This window comes from Phodopus roborovskii, unplaced genomic scaffold, assembly GCF_943737965.1.
Source record: "Phodopus roborovskii unplaced genomic scaffold, PHOROB, whole genome shotgun sequence".
Lineage (NCBI taxonomy): Eukaryota > Metazoa > Chordata > Mammalia > Rodentia > Cricetidae > Phodopus > Phodopus roborovskii.
In genome coordinates, this window is record NW_026125052.1 from 9,555,205 (window position 1) to 9,571,010 (window position 15,806).

General features: G+C 40.6%; 1 protein-coding gene across 1 annotated transcript; it reads left to right on the forward strand.

Annotated features, from left to right (window-relative positions):
• Nucleotides 1-10,006: 10,006 nt before the first annotated feature.
• On the forward strand, nucleotides 10,007-11,249 carry LOC127230730 (prostaglandin E synthase 3-like). The gene is given in 2 exon segments (XM_051196063.1): nucleotides 10,007-10,478; nucleotides 10,480-11,249. Coding segments are annotated over 2 exon segments (483 nt in total). The 5' UTR covers nucleotides 10,007-10,016; the 3' UTR covers nucleotides 10,501-11,249.
• Nucleotides 11,250-15,806: the final 4,557 nt, after the last annotated feature.

Genomic DNA, 15,806 nt, shown 5'->3' on the forward strand with positions numbered 1-15,806 from the left:
GTGCATAAATGGAAATTATTAGATAGAATATCCAAGGAAGTTATTTAAAAGGCTTCTCTTTTGAAATCTGGCACTAAGGAAATGTCCAGAGATCTACAAGGATGACTCCAACTAACAATCTAAGCAATGGTGGAGAGGCTACCTTAAATTTCCTTCCCCTATAATAAGATTGATGCCATCCTAGAGCCTTCATCCAGTAGCTGACATAAGCAGAAGCAGACACCTACAGTTAAGCACTGAGACAAACTCCTGGAATCCAGTTGCAGAGAGGGAGGAGTGATGAGCAAAGGGGTCAAGACCAGGCTGGAGAAAACCCACAGAAACAGCTGAACAAGGGGGAGCTCATGGACCCCAGACTGATAGCTAGGAAACCAGCATAGGAAACCCAGACTCCCTGAATGTGGTGTTAGTTAGGAGGACCAGGCAATTTATGGGGCCTCTGGTAATGATCAGTATTTATTCCTTGTATATGAATGGACTTTGGGAGCCCATTCCACATAGAGGGTACTCTCTCAGCCTAGACACATGGGGGAGGGCCTAGGCACTGCTCCAAATGATATGACTACCCATGGAAGGTCTCACTCTCCCTGGGGAGCAGAAAGGGGATAGGATGAGGGTTGGTGGGGGGAACAGGGGAGGATGGTAATGTGAGGGAACTGGGATTGACATGTAAAAGAAGCTTGTTTCAAATTTAAATGAAAAAATTATCCAAAATAAAAAAAAGGCTTCTCTTTTGCATACAAGACTGTCCATGATCTGGTTCTTGGGAGGTAGACATAATGGCCGGAGATATAGCCACATCAAGACTCTGAAGAGACTTTAAAGATTTTAAAAAAAAAAAAAAGTATAAACCAAGACTAGGAAAAGGGGGGATAGCAAGATTCTGAGTCTCTTGATATCGTAAAGATTACATATCAGCCTGTGACAAATTGCAGGAAAAATAAACACCCATATCATAAACAGCTACTATTTAGATTTTCTATAACATTTGGACTTAATGATAATTCATAATCTGTGCTATCATTACGATATTAAAAGAAGGGTACAGGGATAGGCTAGAGTTAATACTGTTTTTCCAGAGGCACCAAGTTTGATTCCTAACACTCATATTGGATGGTTTACAACCACCCAGTTCCAGAGAACCCAACACCCTCTCCTGGATCCATGAGTACCTGCACTCATGTATACATACCCCACACAGACACACCACATACACATAATTAAAACAATAAAATTAATCTGCTAAAAGTTTTTACAAATATTAAAAGACCATTTCCTGAAGCTACAGATCCTTATACCAGCAACCAAATGATACCAGAGTTGTAAAATGTGTAGAATAGTAAAGCTAATGGTAAATTAGTCATAAAAATAATCCCATTTTCAGAAAAGGACATTGAAATCTAAAAGTGTAAAGTAACTCAAATTCACCCAGTTCCTAAACAAAGTACCAGAGTTAGCCCCAATCTGTAACACAGCCATCTTCCTCCAGAAAACCTAATGGAGGGCTACTCTGTCAACACAACAAATTACACATTACCATCTTTCCCCAAACTTCCTTTTCTAGGCCACCCTCTCCCTCCCTCCCAAGATGACTTCGTAAAGAATCCCAACACAGAATGCTATGCCGATCAGACTGTGGCAAATGCCTGAACAAACAAACAGGAAACAAGAGGGAAGATTTATTGAGTTTTGCAGCTTCAGCAGTCTTAGCCTTAGGTAGGCTGGCATTGTTGTTTCTAAGCCAAGGCAAAATGTTAGGGTGGTGGAAGTTATGTGGAAGAGACTACTCATCATACATGACCAGGAAGTAGAGAATGAGAGACAGGGGCAAGATACCCTTCAAAGGAACACCCACCATGAACACTCCAACCAAGTCCCACCTCCCAAAAATGACACCATGTCATGGAGCCATCCAAGGTTTAACTCACTGAACAATGAAGGTGTTGCATGACACAACCACTCCTGAACAATATATCCACCAGCTGAGAACAAAGTCTTCAGCACGTTTGCACTCTGGGCCTAGGAGATAGCTCAGGAGATAGCAAGCAAAAGGACCAGAGTTCAAATCCTTATCACCCATGTAAAAACCCATGTTATCTACCATTAACATGCTTGAAACCCCAGTGTTTTGGAAGGCAGAGACAAGAGGATTACCTTAGCTTCCTGGCTTGTTTCAAGAAGACCTTGTTTCAAGGAAGTGAGATGGACGATGATCAAGCTAGACAATGGACATCCTATTGTGGCCTCCAAATAAGTAGACAGGCACATGAATCTATAAACACATGGCCATATACCACAAACACATGTACCACACACGTGCACCACACTCAGACACAAAAATAGATAAATAATAAATACCCTTTGGGGGGGAGACCTTTTAAACTTAAAACACAACAAATGTTAATACTTCCAAAAAGGTACCAAGAAATAAACACACAAAAAAATAAACAAACATACAGGAAAAGACAAAAAAGTAGAAAGGAAAAAAAATTACTCTAAAATGGGAATCAAACTTTGTCAAAGAAATTTTATTGAAACAAGTCATTCCGATTCCTTTACTTGCTTCCTTTGATAGTTTTTATGCTACAATTGTTGAACTGAGTGTCTCACAGACCAAATGGCAGGAGAAACTGAAAATCCTTAAAATCTGACCCTTTACTAAAAGAGTTTTCTGATTCATGGTGGAAAGAAGTATACTTTCTTTCCTCTTTGGTGACCTTAATAGCAAAGCCATTAACCCATCAAAGACTTCCTCATAAGCTTCAGAGGAAACCATTGAAAGTTAAAAGTCCACACAATCCCTGCCACCAACTCTCAGTCATGTAACAGCTATTCAGTTACTCCCTCACCCAGGAATATTTTAAGTTATGGCCACATTCTTAATGTTTGTAGTTGTTTTCTTTTCCTTCCTTTCTTTTTATTCCTTCTTTCATTTTTTTATAAGAAGAGGGAAACCACACACCCCTAAAGTTCAATACGGTCGTTCAGCAAGAGGGCAAGAGATGAGAGAAATACTGTTGATGTGATCTTCAGGATTTCCACCCATCATGCAGCCTCAATAAAGAACAGGAGGGCTGGGAAAGGTCAGGGTAGATGAGTTGGATGCTATGAAAGAAGAAATAAGGAACACTGGAGAAGGCAGAGGATTCCTAAGTGGGGGCAAGCGAGACAGATGGACTGTCACCCAGGGTAAATTGCTCTGAGGATGAGAAATGTACCAAGCACTAAGAGAAAATCAAATCCTGGTCCCACCACCCGAGATGGGGAAGGGAATAATAAAGACAAGACTGAAAAGAAAATGATGTACAAATGGTATTTTTTCCAGAAATAGACTAATAAAATGCAGATGAAACCCATCAAATTGAAAAATGCTTCTCATCACCTGAGGCACAAGCAGCTCAGTGGGCTAAAAAGTGAACAGCAGTGGAGGCCAGTGAGAGAAGAATTTGAATCCCTGTGCCATCTCTTTTTCCTGGTACATTTGCGTCAAAATGAACTTTACTCGGAACAAATTCAGCGAACCAGCTTAGCTGGTGTAACTCACTGTATGCATGAGAACCTTGACTGATCCTGGGTGGGTTTTTGTTTTGTTTTGCTTTTTATCAGTGATATAACATTCTAACTATCCAGGGACAGTTGTAGCTGTAGATCAACCCCAGTCAATCAGAACAGATACCAGCTGGACAGCCATGCAGGTGTACCACCTGCTCCAGTATGAGATGCAGCAAAGCCTGGAGTAGATTTGGGAAAAACTAGTAGAGCTTCAGTTTGGAACAAAACTACTTTTCTGAGTGTATGTGTGTTAAATGCACTGGGAAAAGAAGCCGTGATTTCCCACATCAGTGATCATCAGGAAGTGTCCAGGGTGACTCGGTGCTGGCTTAGCACAGGTCCTTCCTTCAGGTGTGAGAACCATCAATGTGTTTTCCTATAGAACCTCATGTCTAATCCCATTTACCTGAAGAGAAATCTTGAAGCAGCATTAAACCATTTTCATTGATTTCCACAGAAGGCACCACTTTTTCCCACCGCACTCCAATAAACAGCCAATGTGGTTTATCTATGTTCCAGCAATGGAAAAAGTCTTATCTCTCTGACTCATTTTTCAAAAAATACAAAAGTCAGTGGCAGCCATCCCCACATCCCCACACTATGCAAGAGGCAAAAGTTTTCTCATCACCTCTTTTTTTTTTTTTTTTTTTTTTTCAATTTCTTTATGTAACAGTCGTGACTGTCCTGGAACTCACTTTGTAGACCAGGCTGGCCTTCAACTCATAGAGATCTCCTTACCTCTGCCTCCCAAGTGCTGGGATTAAAGGAGTTCACCACCACAACCTAGCTTCTCGTCACTTCTAAGAAGACTCCTAATGGATGAAGTCTCATCTGAGAATAGATGGAAGCTATATCACTAACCTTTCTGAACCTCAGTTTCCTACCTACAGAATGAGTGCAACAGAAGAAATACTTGTAGCTGTGGAAGTTCCTGGGTGAGAATTATTCCATCATCTATCCACTAGACATCATCTACATCTCTCATTTTATCACTTATCATTTTATCATTTATCACAGAATGGTTCAAACAAAGTAAGAGTTTGTTTTTAGGTCATTGTACTTGTTGTGCCAAGAACCCAGCTAAGTAAAGCATGGTGGTACACACCTGAAATATATAGGCTGATGGGGTTACAAGTTCAAGGTCAACATAGACTATGTGGTGAGACCCTTTCTATGAAAGAGGAGAAAGGGGAGAGGTGAAATGGAGAGGGAAGAGGAGGAGAAGGAATAAAAGGCAAAAAGGAAGAAAAGACAAGAAGGAAGAGGAAGAAGCAACAGCAAAAGCAACAGGAACAGAATGCCTGAGAGCCAGCCCCAAACAAATGATTCAGTTCTCCATCCTGGCATTCATTCCCATTTGTGGTGTCCTTGTGGTCACTGGGCTCTTTACAGAACACTGCTCTCCCATCTTACAGATACAAGCTCAAGGTGAGAATAAGAGATATCTCCAGGTGGGACCACAGGGAAAGATGCCTAAGGGCCCAGAAATGAGGCTGAACACTGGGGACCTTTCTCCCTGTAGGCAAAACCTACCTGAACAATGCCTCACCATCTGTTTATGTATTTCCTACTCAACTGTCTTTTTTTCTGGATTAAAAAGTACCATAATATAAGGAGATAAAAAGTTTGAAAACTCTCATTACCATTTCATGCTTCTATAAGGTGAAAATTATTTAAATCACCTTAAGTAAGAAGTCTTTGCCATGAAAATGAAGTACCCAGTATTAAAATCAAAGGAAACATCAAGGAAAATATAAAGGTATTCTGTTAAAAATAATAAGTTTTCTTCTTCCCACTTCAAAATAAAAGTGAGTAGTGAGTGCTAGATTGGAATGGTGCTGTCTGTCATGGCTATTTGTGACCCATGTTTCTGGAATGTTTTGAACCCCTCCTTACCTTGTCATCTGCTCTTTAAGTCTGGGCTGATCCTCCAAAGGCCCATGGCCCACCCATGAGGGTACAATAGTAGATTCCTACTGCCATGTAATCAATTACAATAACTTTAGTGATTTGACACAACATATATTAATTATCTTACACTCAGGAGGTCAGGAGTGCAGAGTGTCCCATTCTGCAAAAGTTGGCAGGAGGGATTTTTCCCAGAGGCTCAAGGGAACAGTCTCCACTTCTCCCTTTCTAGCTCTTTCTTCATGTGCATCACCCTGGTTCCCACTCTCATGTCCTCCTTTCATTTGTCTGGACTTTTGTACATCCATTGGGTTCACTGTGTAACTCAAGATAACCCCTCTACCACAGGTAACCTTGATCGCAAGCCCTATTCCATTTGTAGCTATGGGGCCTCTGTACCATAAAACAGCACATTCACAGTTTCTGGAAACTAGAATCTCAGGACCTTCTAGACCAAGAGGCAAGGGTGGATGAGGAAAGAGTAGTCATTACCACAACATGTACAAGGGCAGAAGGGTAAACAGAAGGGACTGATTAGGAGATAAATGCCCAGAGTCAAGCAAGCCTGTGACAAAGCTAATAGTATTTATAGAGGTGAGGGTGGGAATATGGACTGGAGCTAGCATAAGGAGCAGGCTAGAGTCAAGTGGACATGGGCACTGAATTGGTGTGGTGCAGTACAAGGCTGGTATTAGGGAACCTGAGTTTTAAAAGCAAGCACCAACCACACCAACAATGTCCTATTATCAAGTGCCTATTCCAGGCCAGGCACCATCCTAAATGTTCTCTAATCCCTCTGATATGATCCCAACAGCCCTATAAGATAGGCAGAGCACACCCAATATTAAAGATGGGAACTAACACAGAGACACAGGAACAGGCCCAAGAACACTCTGGTTTGGAGACAGACCCAAGTCAGGGTTGTCTGGCTCCAAAGCCAGTCAGATACAGTTTCTCTCACACAACTGAGATGTTTGCCAGACTTCAAACTTGTAATCTAAAATGAAATTTTAGAGTTAGTGAGATTGCTTAACAGGTAAAGGCATCTGACCCGCAAGACTGATACCCTGAGTTTGATCTTGAGAACCCATGGAATGTGGAAGGAGAGGACTGGTGCCACAGAGTTGTCCTCTGACCTCCACATGCACACTATGCTTTGCAGACCCACATATACACATACTATAGACTCACATGCACAATAAATACATCCTTCTGAATATGTTAACTGGTTTCTGCATCTATGTCTCAGGAGATGTGGCAGAGGAGGGGATAAAAAGATTATAAGGACCAGAAAGCATAAAGTCTGCTGTGAAACTATCTCACCTAGAAATGGTGAGATATAATAAGAAGCAAGACCAGAACAATGGCAATAGCAAGGGACATGTTGATGGGGAAAGAGGAACTTCCGTGGGGTATCACTCCTAGATAAAGAACTATTAGTCTTTCCCAAGGATTAACTCTCTTACTTGTTGTCCAGTGCAGAGTGGTCAGACCTAAAACCATTATACACCACCAACAAAAATAGACTCACAAAGAACATATATATATATATATATATATGTGTGTGTGTGTGTGTGTGTGTGTGTGTGTGTATGTGTATATATTCATTTATTTGGTGAACATTTGGTTATATATGTGTGTGAACACTAGAGGGCAACTTTTAAGAGATGGTTGTCTTCTTCCATTACATAGGTTCCAGAGATATGTGTACATCTATATATCCCTGGATATAGATAGATAATTTGTTATATATATATATATATATATATATATATATATATATGTACATATACACATGTAACAAGAATAAAGTAAAAGAAGCTATCAACTTGAGAGGAGAGTAACACAGGAGGGGCTCAAGGGAGAGTAGCTGGAGGGAGAAAAGTGATGTAATCCTATTGCAATTAAGAACATACTAATACACTCACATGCACACACACGTAATGGAAGATGTCATTCTTTAAATATGTTTCTCTTATTGGTTAATGAATAAACCACTGTTGGCAAATAGGAAGGCAAGACAGGTGGGACTAGGATACAAGGAAGATTCTGGGAGATGTAGTAGAGAGGAGACAAGATGTAGGACATGAGAGAAGAGGTCTGGACCCTCTCTCCAGTAAGATAAGACCACATGGAAACACTTAGATTGATAGAAACAGGTTAATTTTTAAGACAGAGCTAGCCAATAAGAAACGCTAATAACCAGCCAACAGAGTTATAATTAATACACTGTCTCTGTGTGTTATTTTTGGAACTGATGTGGCTCTAGAACCAGGCTGACCAGAAAACTGCATATGAGCTGGTGAGATGGCTCAGTGGATAAAGGTAGTTGTTACCAAGCCTGACAATCTGAGTTTGATCCCTGGAGCCCATATAATGAAAGAAGAGAACCAGCTCTTACAATTTGCCCTCTGGCCTCCACACCCATACTCACACATACAATCACATGTGCATCAAATAAATAAATAAACTTTTAAAAAATGAAACTAAATTTTAAAGTGAAAAAATAAGTTTTGGTTTCCTTCTAAGTCTCAATGTGTGGTTTTCTTTTAAGAGTTTCTAACTGTACTTTATGGTAGCTGAAAACTGGTGAGCACTGTGCAAGGTGGCTTGGGCTACTCAAAAGGAAAGGAAAAAAAAAAAAAAGGTTTTCTGAACTGGAAGCAGTTTGCAAATGGCACACTTTGCGGTAAAAAGCGTCTCCTGTATTGCCTGCAGGGTGGTCTAGTGTTCTGAATCTGCCTGGACCTTGAAAGTTATAGACAGACCCTTTGCTTCAGGGTTCCATCACTTTCTCTGCTAACCCCCCTACCACCACCCAGAGCTTTCTGTTCTCTATTCTTTCCTCCAGGCATCAGAACACTAAACAAAATGTTGGGTTCACTTTAACTGCTAGGGGACAGAGGACCAATAGTTAATTTCATTTTGCTTTGTAGAGTTTATTGGATGAATTAAAATAAACATCGATTCGCCTCTGCAGAAAATCCACCCACAGAATGTCTTAGCACTTGAGACAAAGGCAGACCTCCTTCTGGGCTGAAGGATGAAAGGAAAATGCCCTTTGACCATGAGCAATGGGTTCCTCCCCTTGCAGAGCCTCCACCACCATCTCTGGCAGTATCTGAGGTTGATACATCCATCACCTTCCTACACAACGCTGGGTACCACTGAAAAAAATTCAGCCAAACAAGTGAATAACATTGTGTTCTCCCTGAGAGAACTCTCTCGGCTTATCTGAACAATATTAGTCTGTCAGGTCACAAAAGTTAGAGATAATATGCAAGGGAGCAAGCTTCCAAAATAAAAAACAGACCCTGTCACTCTTCTTTAGTGCTCCAGTGGTCCTCCATCACCTGTGGGACTCCCTAAACTCTTATCCAGGAGGGAGACTCTTCACAATCTGTCTTCAGCTGGCCTTTCCAGACTCCCTCTGAAGCCTCCTCCAATGCACAAATAGATCACCCATACTTTCACTCACAGTTTTCAAGTGCACCAAGTCTTCAGGGATTCGTGTCTGCTAGTTGTTCTAGCTGGAAAGCAAATCCTTCAACTCAACCTCCATGCTTTTTCAAGGCTAGTCCTTTAGCAGTCCTTAAGTCCCTAGCTAACTACAAACCCATCCATCCATCCATCCATCCATCCATCCATCCATCCAACCATCGATGCATTTGCCTATTGTCATCATAACAGTTGTGCTGCACACACACACACATACACACACATATACAAACACACATGCATGTATGCATGCACGCATGCATATACACACACACATGCATACTCCTCCTCCTTAACATCATCATGTAAATACATGAAGCTGAGAAAGTATTTCCCTTTACAGTTTCTTCGGCTTTCCTCAGTCACCCTTAAATCAATGCCAGAGTTTCATTTCTCTATGATTTGCATCTATGGGAGTAAATAAATCTGCAAAAGCCAGCCCCTGAGTGTCTGATTTAGGGACCAGACAGACCAGGTTTCAAATCCTGATACCACCTTTATTATTATTTCATCTTATATAAGTTACAATTATTATGATCATTATTCACTTCTAGAAAATAGGAGTACTAATAGATACTTTCTAGAAATATTAGACAAAACAATATTAATTATAATTTGGTTGTTTGGGTGGTTGGTTTTGGTTTTTCAAAATAGAGTTTCTCTCTCTATGTAACAGCCCTGCTGGCTATGCTGGAACTCAAACTCATAGAGATCCGCCTGTCTCCTGAGTGCTGGGATTAAAGACATGCACCACCACCACCCAGCTAAATTAATATAATTAATATAAGGTCACTAACATGGACTCACACACAATGGGTGTTCAATAAACAGTACTATGTATTTCTTCTATAACTTGAAAGTTATTTTTGGCACTTTCTGCTCTCCGCGCGATGCATTGTGGGCATTGAGGTCCACCCCCGCCGCCGCCGCCTGGGGAGGAAGAAGAGGCCTCGACCAGCAGGAGAAGCCGGAGTCGCCTGGCCTGCCACTGCCCCAGTGAGGCCCGCCCACCAGTTCGCCTGTCTCCCCCCCCCCCACCCCACCCCGCCCTGGCCACCATGCAGCCTGCTTCTGCAAAGTGGTATGATCGAAGGGACTATGTATTCATTGAATTTTGTGTTGAAGACAGTAAAGATGTTAATGTAAATTTTGAGAAATCCAAACTTACTTTCAGTTGTCTTGGAGGAAGCAATAATTTTAAGCATTTAAATGAAATTTATCTTTTTCATTGTATTGATGCAAATGATTCCAAGCATAAAAGAACGGACAGATCAATTTTATGTTGTTTGCGAAAAGGAGAATCCGGCCAGTCATGGCCTAGGTTAACAAAGGAGAGGGCAAATCTCAATTGGCTGAGTGTGGACTTCAACAATTGGGAAGACTGGGAAGATGATTCGGATGAGGACATATCCAATTTTGACCGCTTCTCCGAGATGATGGATCACATGGGTGGTGATGAGGATGTAGATTTACCCGAAGTAGATGGAGCAGATGATGATTCACAAGACAGCGATGATGAAAAAAATGCCAGATCTGGAGTAAGGGATGCTGTCATCGCTGGGATCTTGAGACAGAGAAATAACTTCTGCAAGATTTCATAATTGAGAAAATTCCTGAGTTGATAGCTCTAAAGGCAGATGCTGTGTTTGCCTCCTTTAACCCATTTTTCAACCTTTTTTTTTTTTAAGGCTTCACTAAGGGTTGATAATGTACCATTGTATGGGGCAATTTAAGTCAGCTAAGGCAGTATCCTTATGCATGAACATTTCCCAGGATTCCATGAAGCAATTGAAATCCTAGGCAACTGATAGAGCAGCTCTGATGAGTAAACACATTTCACCTAAGTCTTTCTTCATAACCGTTACTTACATGTTAGGAAGCTCAGCTTAGGGAGAGAGAACTAGTTTTAGATCCTAGACCATGGACTTGAAGGGGACTGGAACAAATTGGCTGATATCTTAAACTGATATCCTGCCATTCTTCCAGTGTACCTTTCAAAATTATTCCACTAAAGTTTATTTTCAAAAAAAAAAGTACTTTATTTACATCATTGTATGTGGTCACTTGCCAGTGTTGAGGTGTATTTTAGTTAAAACTAGTGAGTGCCCTAAGTTAGATGGTTTTTGAAGCCTATACATTTGGTATTGTTTGGCCCTTGAGCTCTTACATCTCTTAGCATGGAGCACAAAAAAAGCTATACATTGTTGCTTGAGAGTCTGTACATTTTAGACCAGATTTGTATTTGCACTGTCAGTATGGCAAATGAGTGGAAAATGTTAATACACTATTGGGTTTTTTTTTAATTTCCTGTTTTGATTTCAGCTTATGCCCTGGCTGGAAAAACCTCAATTTTATGTTCATGACAGTGGGGATTTTTAAAAATATCTACATTCCTTCTAATAAACTGTTGAAAGATTTCTTGGCTCTCAAAAAAAAAAAGTTATTTTTGTTTGGGGGATTTTGTTTTATTTTTATTTGCTTCCTTGTTTTTCTGTTTTTGGCTTTTGGATTTGGTTTTTAATACAATAATTTGTTATATAGCTCAGTCTGACCATGAACATAATATTCCCGCCTCCACTTCTGTGTGTTAAGGTTACAGATATGTACTGTCACACCTGGTTAACTTCACATTTTTTAATTAATTAATTTATTTTACATCCCGCCTCAGTTTCCCCTCCCTTCTCTACTTCCAGTCCCTCCCCCATCCCCACTATGTCACTCCTCCTCCTCCTTCCTCTTTAGAAAAGGACAGGTCTCTAATGAGTATCAACAAAACATGCCATATAAAGCTGCCGTAAGACTAAGAACCTCCCCATGTATTAAGGATGGGCAAGACAACCCAGTATGAGGAGTAAGGTACCAAAAAACAGTAAAAGAATCAGAACCAACCCCTGTTCCCACTGTTAGGAGTTCCACGAGGGAACCAAGCTACACAACTGTAACATACATGCAGAGTTACATAGATTAGTCCTATGCAGGCTCCCTGGTTGTCCTTCAGTCTCTGAGAGCCCCTATGAGCCTAGGGGAATTGATTCCATGAGTTTTCTTGAGGTATCCTTGACCGCTCCAGCTATAATCCTTTCTTCCCCTTTTCTGCAGGATTCCCCAAACTCTACCTAGTGTTTGGCTGTGGGTCTTTATCTGTTTCCATCAGTTGCTGGATGATGCCTCTCTGATGACTATTGGGCTAAGTAGCAATCTGGTCACAAGAGATGACCAGTTTCGTCTGCATATGTGCTATTGCTAGGAGTCTTAGCTGGGATCTTCCTTACAGATTCCTGGGAGATTCCCTTGTTCCAGGTTTTTACCTGACTCTGAAATGCCCTCCATTCCCAGTAGTCTCTTTCAGTAATCACCCTCTCTATGCCCCACAAGCTGATTGCTCATGTTCCCGTTCTAAAATCCCTTCATGATAAAAGCCTTGGAGAGTTCAGGAATACAAGGGACAGCCCTAAACATAATAAAAAAGCTAGCTGATTGCCAACATCAAATTAAATGGAGAGAAACTCAAAGCAATTTCTCTAAAATCAGGAACAAGACAAGATTGTCCACTCTCTCCATACCTATCAACATAATAGTTGAAGATCTTGCTAGAACAATAAGACAACTAAAGGAAATAAAAGGGATACAGATTGGAAAGAAAGAAGTCTAAGTATTGCTATTTATAGATGGTATGATAGTATACATAAGCAACCAAAACAAACAAACAAACAAAAAAAACAAAACAAACAAACAAAAAACCTACCAGGGAACTCCTATGGCTGATAAACACCTTTACTCAAGTGGCTGGATATAAGATTAACTTTAAAAAAAAACATCAGCAGCCCTCCTATACTCAAATGGTAAATGGTCTAAGAAAGAAATCAGAGAATCAACCCCCTTTACAATAGCCTGAAACAATATAAAATATCTTGCTGTAAACTCTAATCAAGCAAGTGAAAGACCTTTATGACAAGAACTTCAAGTCTCTCAAGAAAGAAACTGAGGAATATATCAGAAGATGGAAAGATCTCCTGTGCTCATGAATCTGTAGAATTAATATAGTAAAAATGGCCATCTTACCAAAAGCAATCTACAGATTCAAAACTGATTTTAATGGGGAAAAATACATCCATCCATGAGGGCCCATTAGGGATTGTCTCCAGGTCCTCCAGCTCATGCCAAAATCTACAGATGCTCAAATGTATTACACACACACACACACACACACACACACACACACACACACACACACACACAAAATTAGCAGTATTGGAATGAAAGAGATGCACATCTGTCCACATGCTTCAAAACAATGCTATGTTACTTTCAATGCTGATACAATGTGAGTATTATGAAGTATTGTCTGGATATGGTTTGAGAGTGTCTTCTAGAGGTTCATGTGTTGGAAAGTTGATCCATAGTGTACCAATATTGAGAAACCTTTAAAAGGCGATACCCAGCCCCACCTCCACCCACAGAAGGAGCCCACCTTCTGGTGCCCTGCTCAGAGCCTCCTAAGGACTGGGGACTGCTTGCAGGGGAGCCTGTCGGGGTGGACCACCCCATCCTAGTCCTGCTTCCTAGTCCTACTTCCTAGTCCCACTTCCACCCATGGGAGAGGATAAGAATGAACATGTTTCTGGCCCACCTTCCAGGGACCCTGGTTGGAGTCTCCTGAGGCCTGGGGATTGAGCACACACAGGGAACCGGTGCCAGCCAACTGGCCTATCCACAGCCTCCCAGCATCATGGTCCTTCCTTAACCCAAGGAAGGAGCTGGCCTTCCAGTGTCCACCTCAGAGCCTTCTAAGAACTGGGGACTGAGCACAGGGTAACCATTCCCAGCAGACCACCCCATCCAGAGTCTGCCAGTTCCCTAGTCCCACCTCCACCCAGGAAGAGGTGAGTCATCAGAGTATTGGATCTGCTTGCACCCACTGGAAGAGAACCTTGGTCCTGTACCCACCAGGAGAGGGAGAGACCCCACTGGTAACCACTGGAAGAAGGGATGGGTAGACGACAGTATAAGAACACAGTCAACAACAGCAAGATCAATATGACAGCACCAGTGTCTAGGGACTCCACACCAGCAAAACCTGAACATCCCAACACAGATGAAGCAAAAAATGAATGACCCTAAAATCAACTTTATGATAGCAATAGAGAGCCTCAGAGGTAATGAGAAAACCCTTTAAGGAAACGGAAGAAAAAAATCAAATAAACAAAAAAAATTCAAGAAATGGAGGAAAAGACAAACAAAAGCTTGCGAGAAACAATTCAAACAGTGCAAGGCTTGAAAACTGAAATAGAGACAAAGAAAAGAAAATTAAAAACCACAGTCTGAGGGAATTCTGGAAATAAAAAAGCTAGGGAAATAATCAGGAATTACAGATGCAAGCATAACCACCCAAATACAAGAGATGGAAGAGAGAATTTCAGACATTGAGGATACACTACAAGAAATAGATTCATTGACCAAAGAAAATCTTAAGTCAAAAAAAATCCCTGACACAAAATATCTAGGGAATATAGGACAAGGTCAAACCTAAGAATAAGAATAATAGGCATAGAAGAAGGTGAGAAAACCCAACTCAAAGGTACACAAAATATATTCAACAAAATCATAGAAGCAAACTTTCCCAACTTAAAAGAAAGACATGCCAATGAAAATACAAGAAGCTTACAAAACACCAAATAGAGTGGACTACAAAAACGTTCCCCTCACCACATAATAATCAAAACCCAAAACATACAGAATAAAGAAAGAATATTAAGAGCAGTAAAGGAAAAAGGCCAAGTAGCATATAAAGGCAAACCTATCAGAATTACACCTGACAACTCCATGGAAATACTAAAGGCCAGAAGGTCCTGAATAAATATTCTACAAACACTAAGAGATCACAGATGCCAGCTCAGAATACTATTCCCAGCAAAGCTTTCAATCATTATAAATGGAAAAAAACAAGATATTCCATGACAAAACCAGATTTAAACAATACATATCAACTAATCCAGCCCTACAGAAAGTTCTGGAAGGAAAACTCCAACCCAAGGAAGTCAACTCTACTCACAAAAACATAGGCAATAGGTAATCCCACCTTAACAACAGCCAAAAGAAAAATAAGAGGAAACCCACACACAATACCACCACCAAAAACAAATCCAAAACAAGCAAGAATTAACAATCAATGGTCATTAACATCCTTCAATATCAATGGTCTTAACTCACCTATAAAAGGACACAGGCTAACAGAATGAATACTAAGACAGAATCCATCCTTCTGCTGCATACAAGAAACACACTTCAGCTTCAAAGACAGACATTACCTCAGATTTAAGGGTTGGGAAAAGATTTTCCAATCAGATGGACCCAAGAAACAAGTGGGTGTAGCAATCCTAATATCTAACAAATTAGACTTTAAACTAAAATCAAAAGAGATGAAGAAGAGCATTTTTTATTTATCACAAGAGAAATCCATCAAGATGAAGTCTGAATTCTGAACAACTATGCCACAAATGCAAAAGGCACCCACATTTGTAAAAGAAACATTACTAAAACTCAAATCGCACATAAAACCTCACACATTTATAGTGGGAGATTAACACCTCACTCTCAACACTAGACAGGTCCACCAGATAGAAATTTAACAAAGAAACAAAGAAACTAACAGAAGTTATGACCCAATTGCGCTTAACTTACATTTATAGAACATTCCATCCAAACACAAAAGAATATACCTTCTTCTCAGTGCCACATGGAACCTTCTCTAAAATCAACCCCAATAGGAACAAATAATTGGAATAACCCCCTGTATCTTTTCAGACCACCATTCCTTAAAGTTAGAATTCAACAACACAAATTGCAGA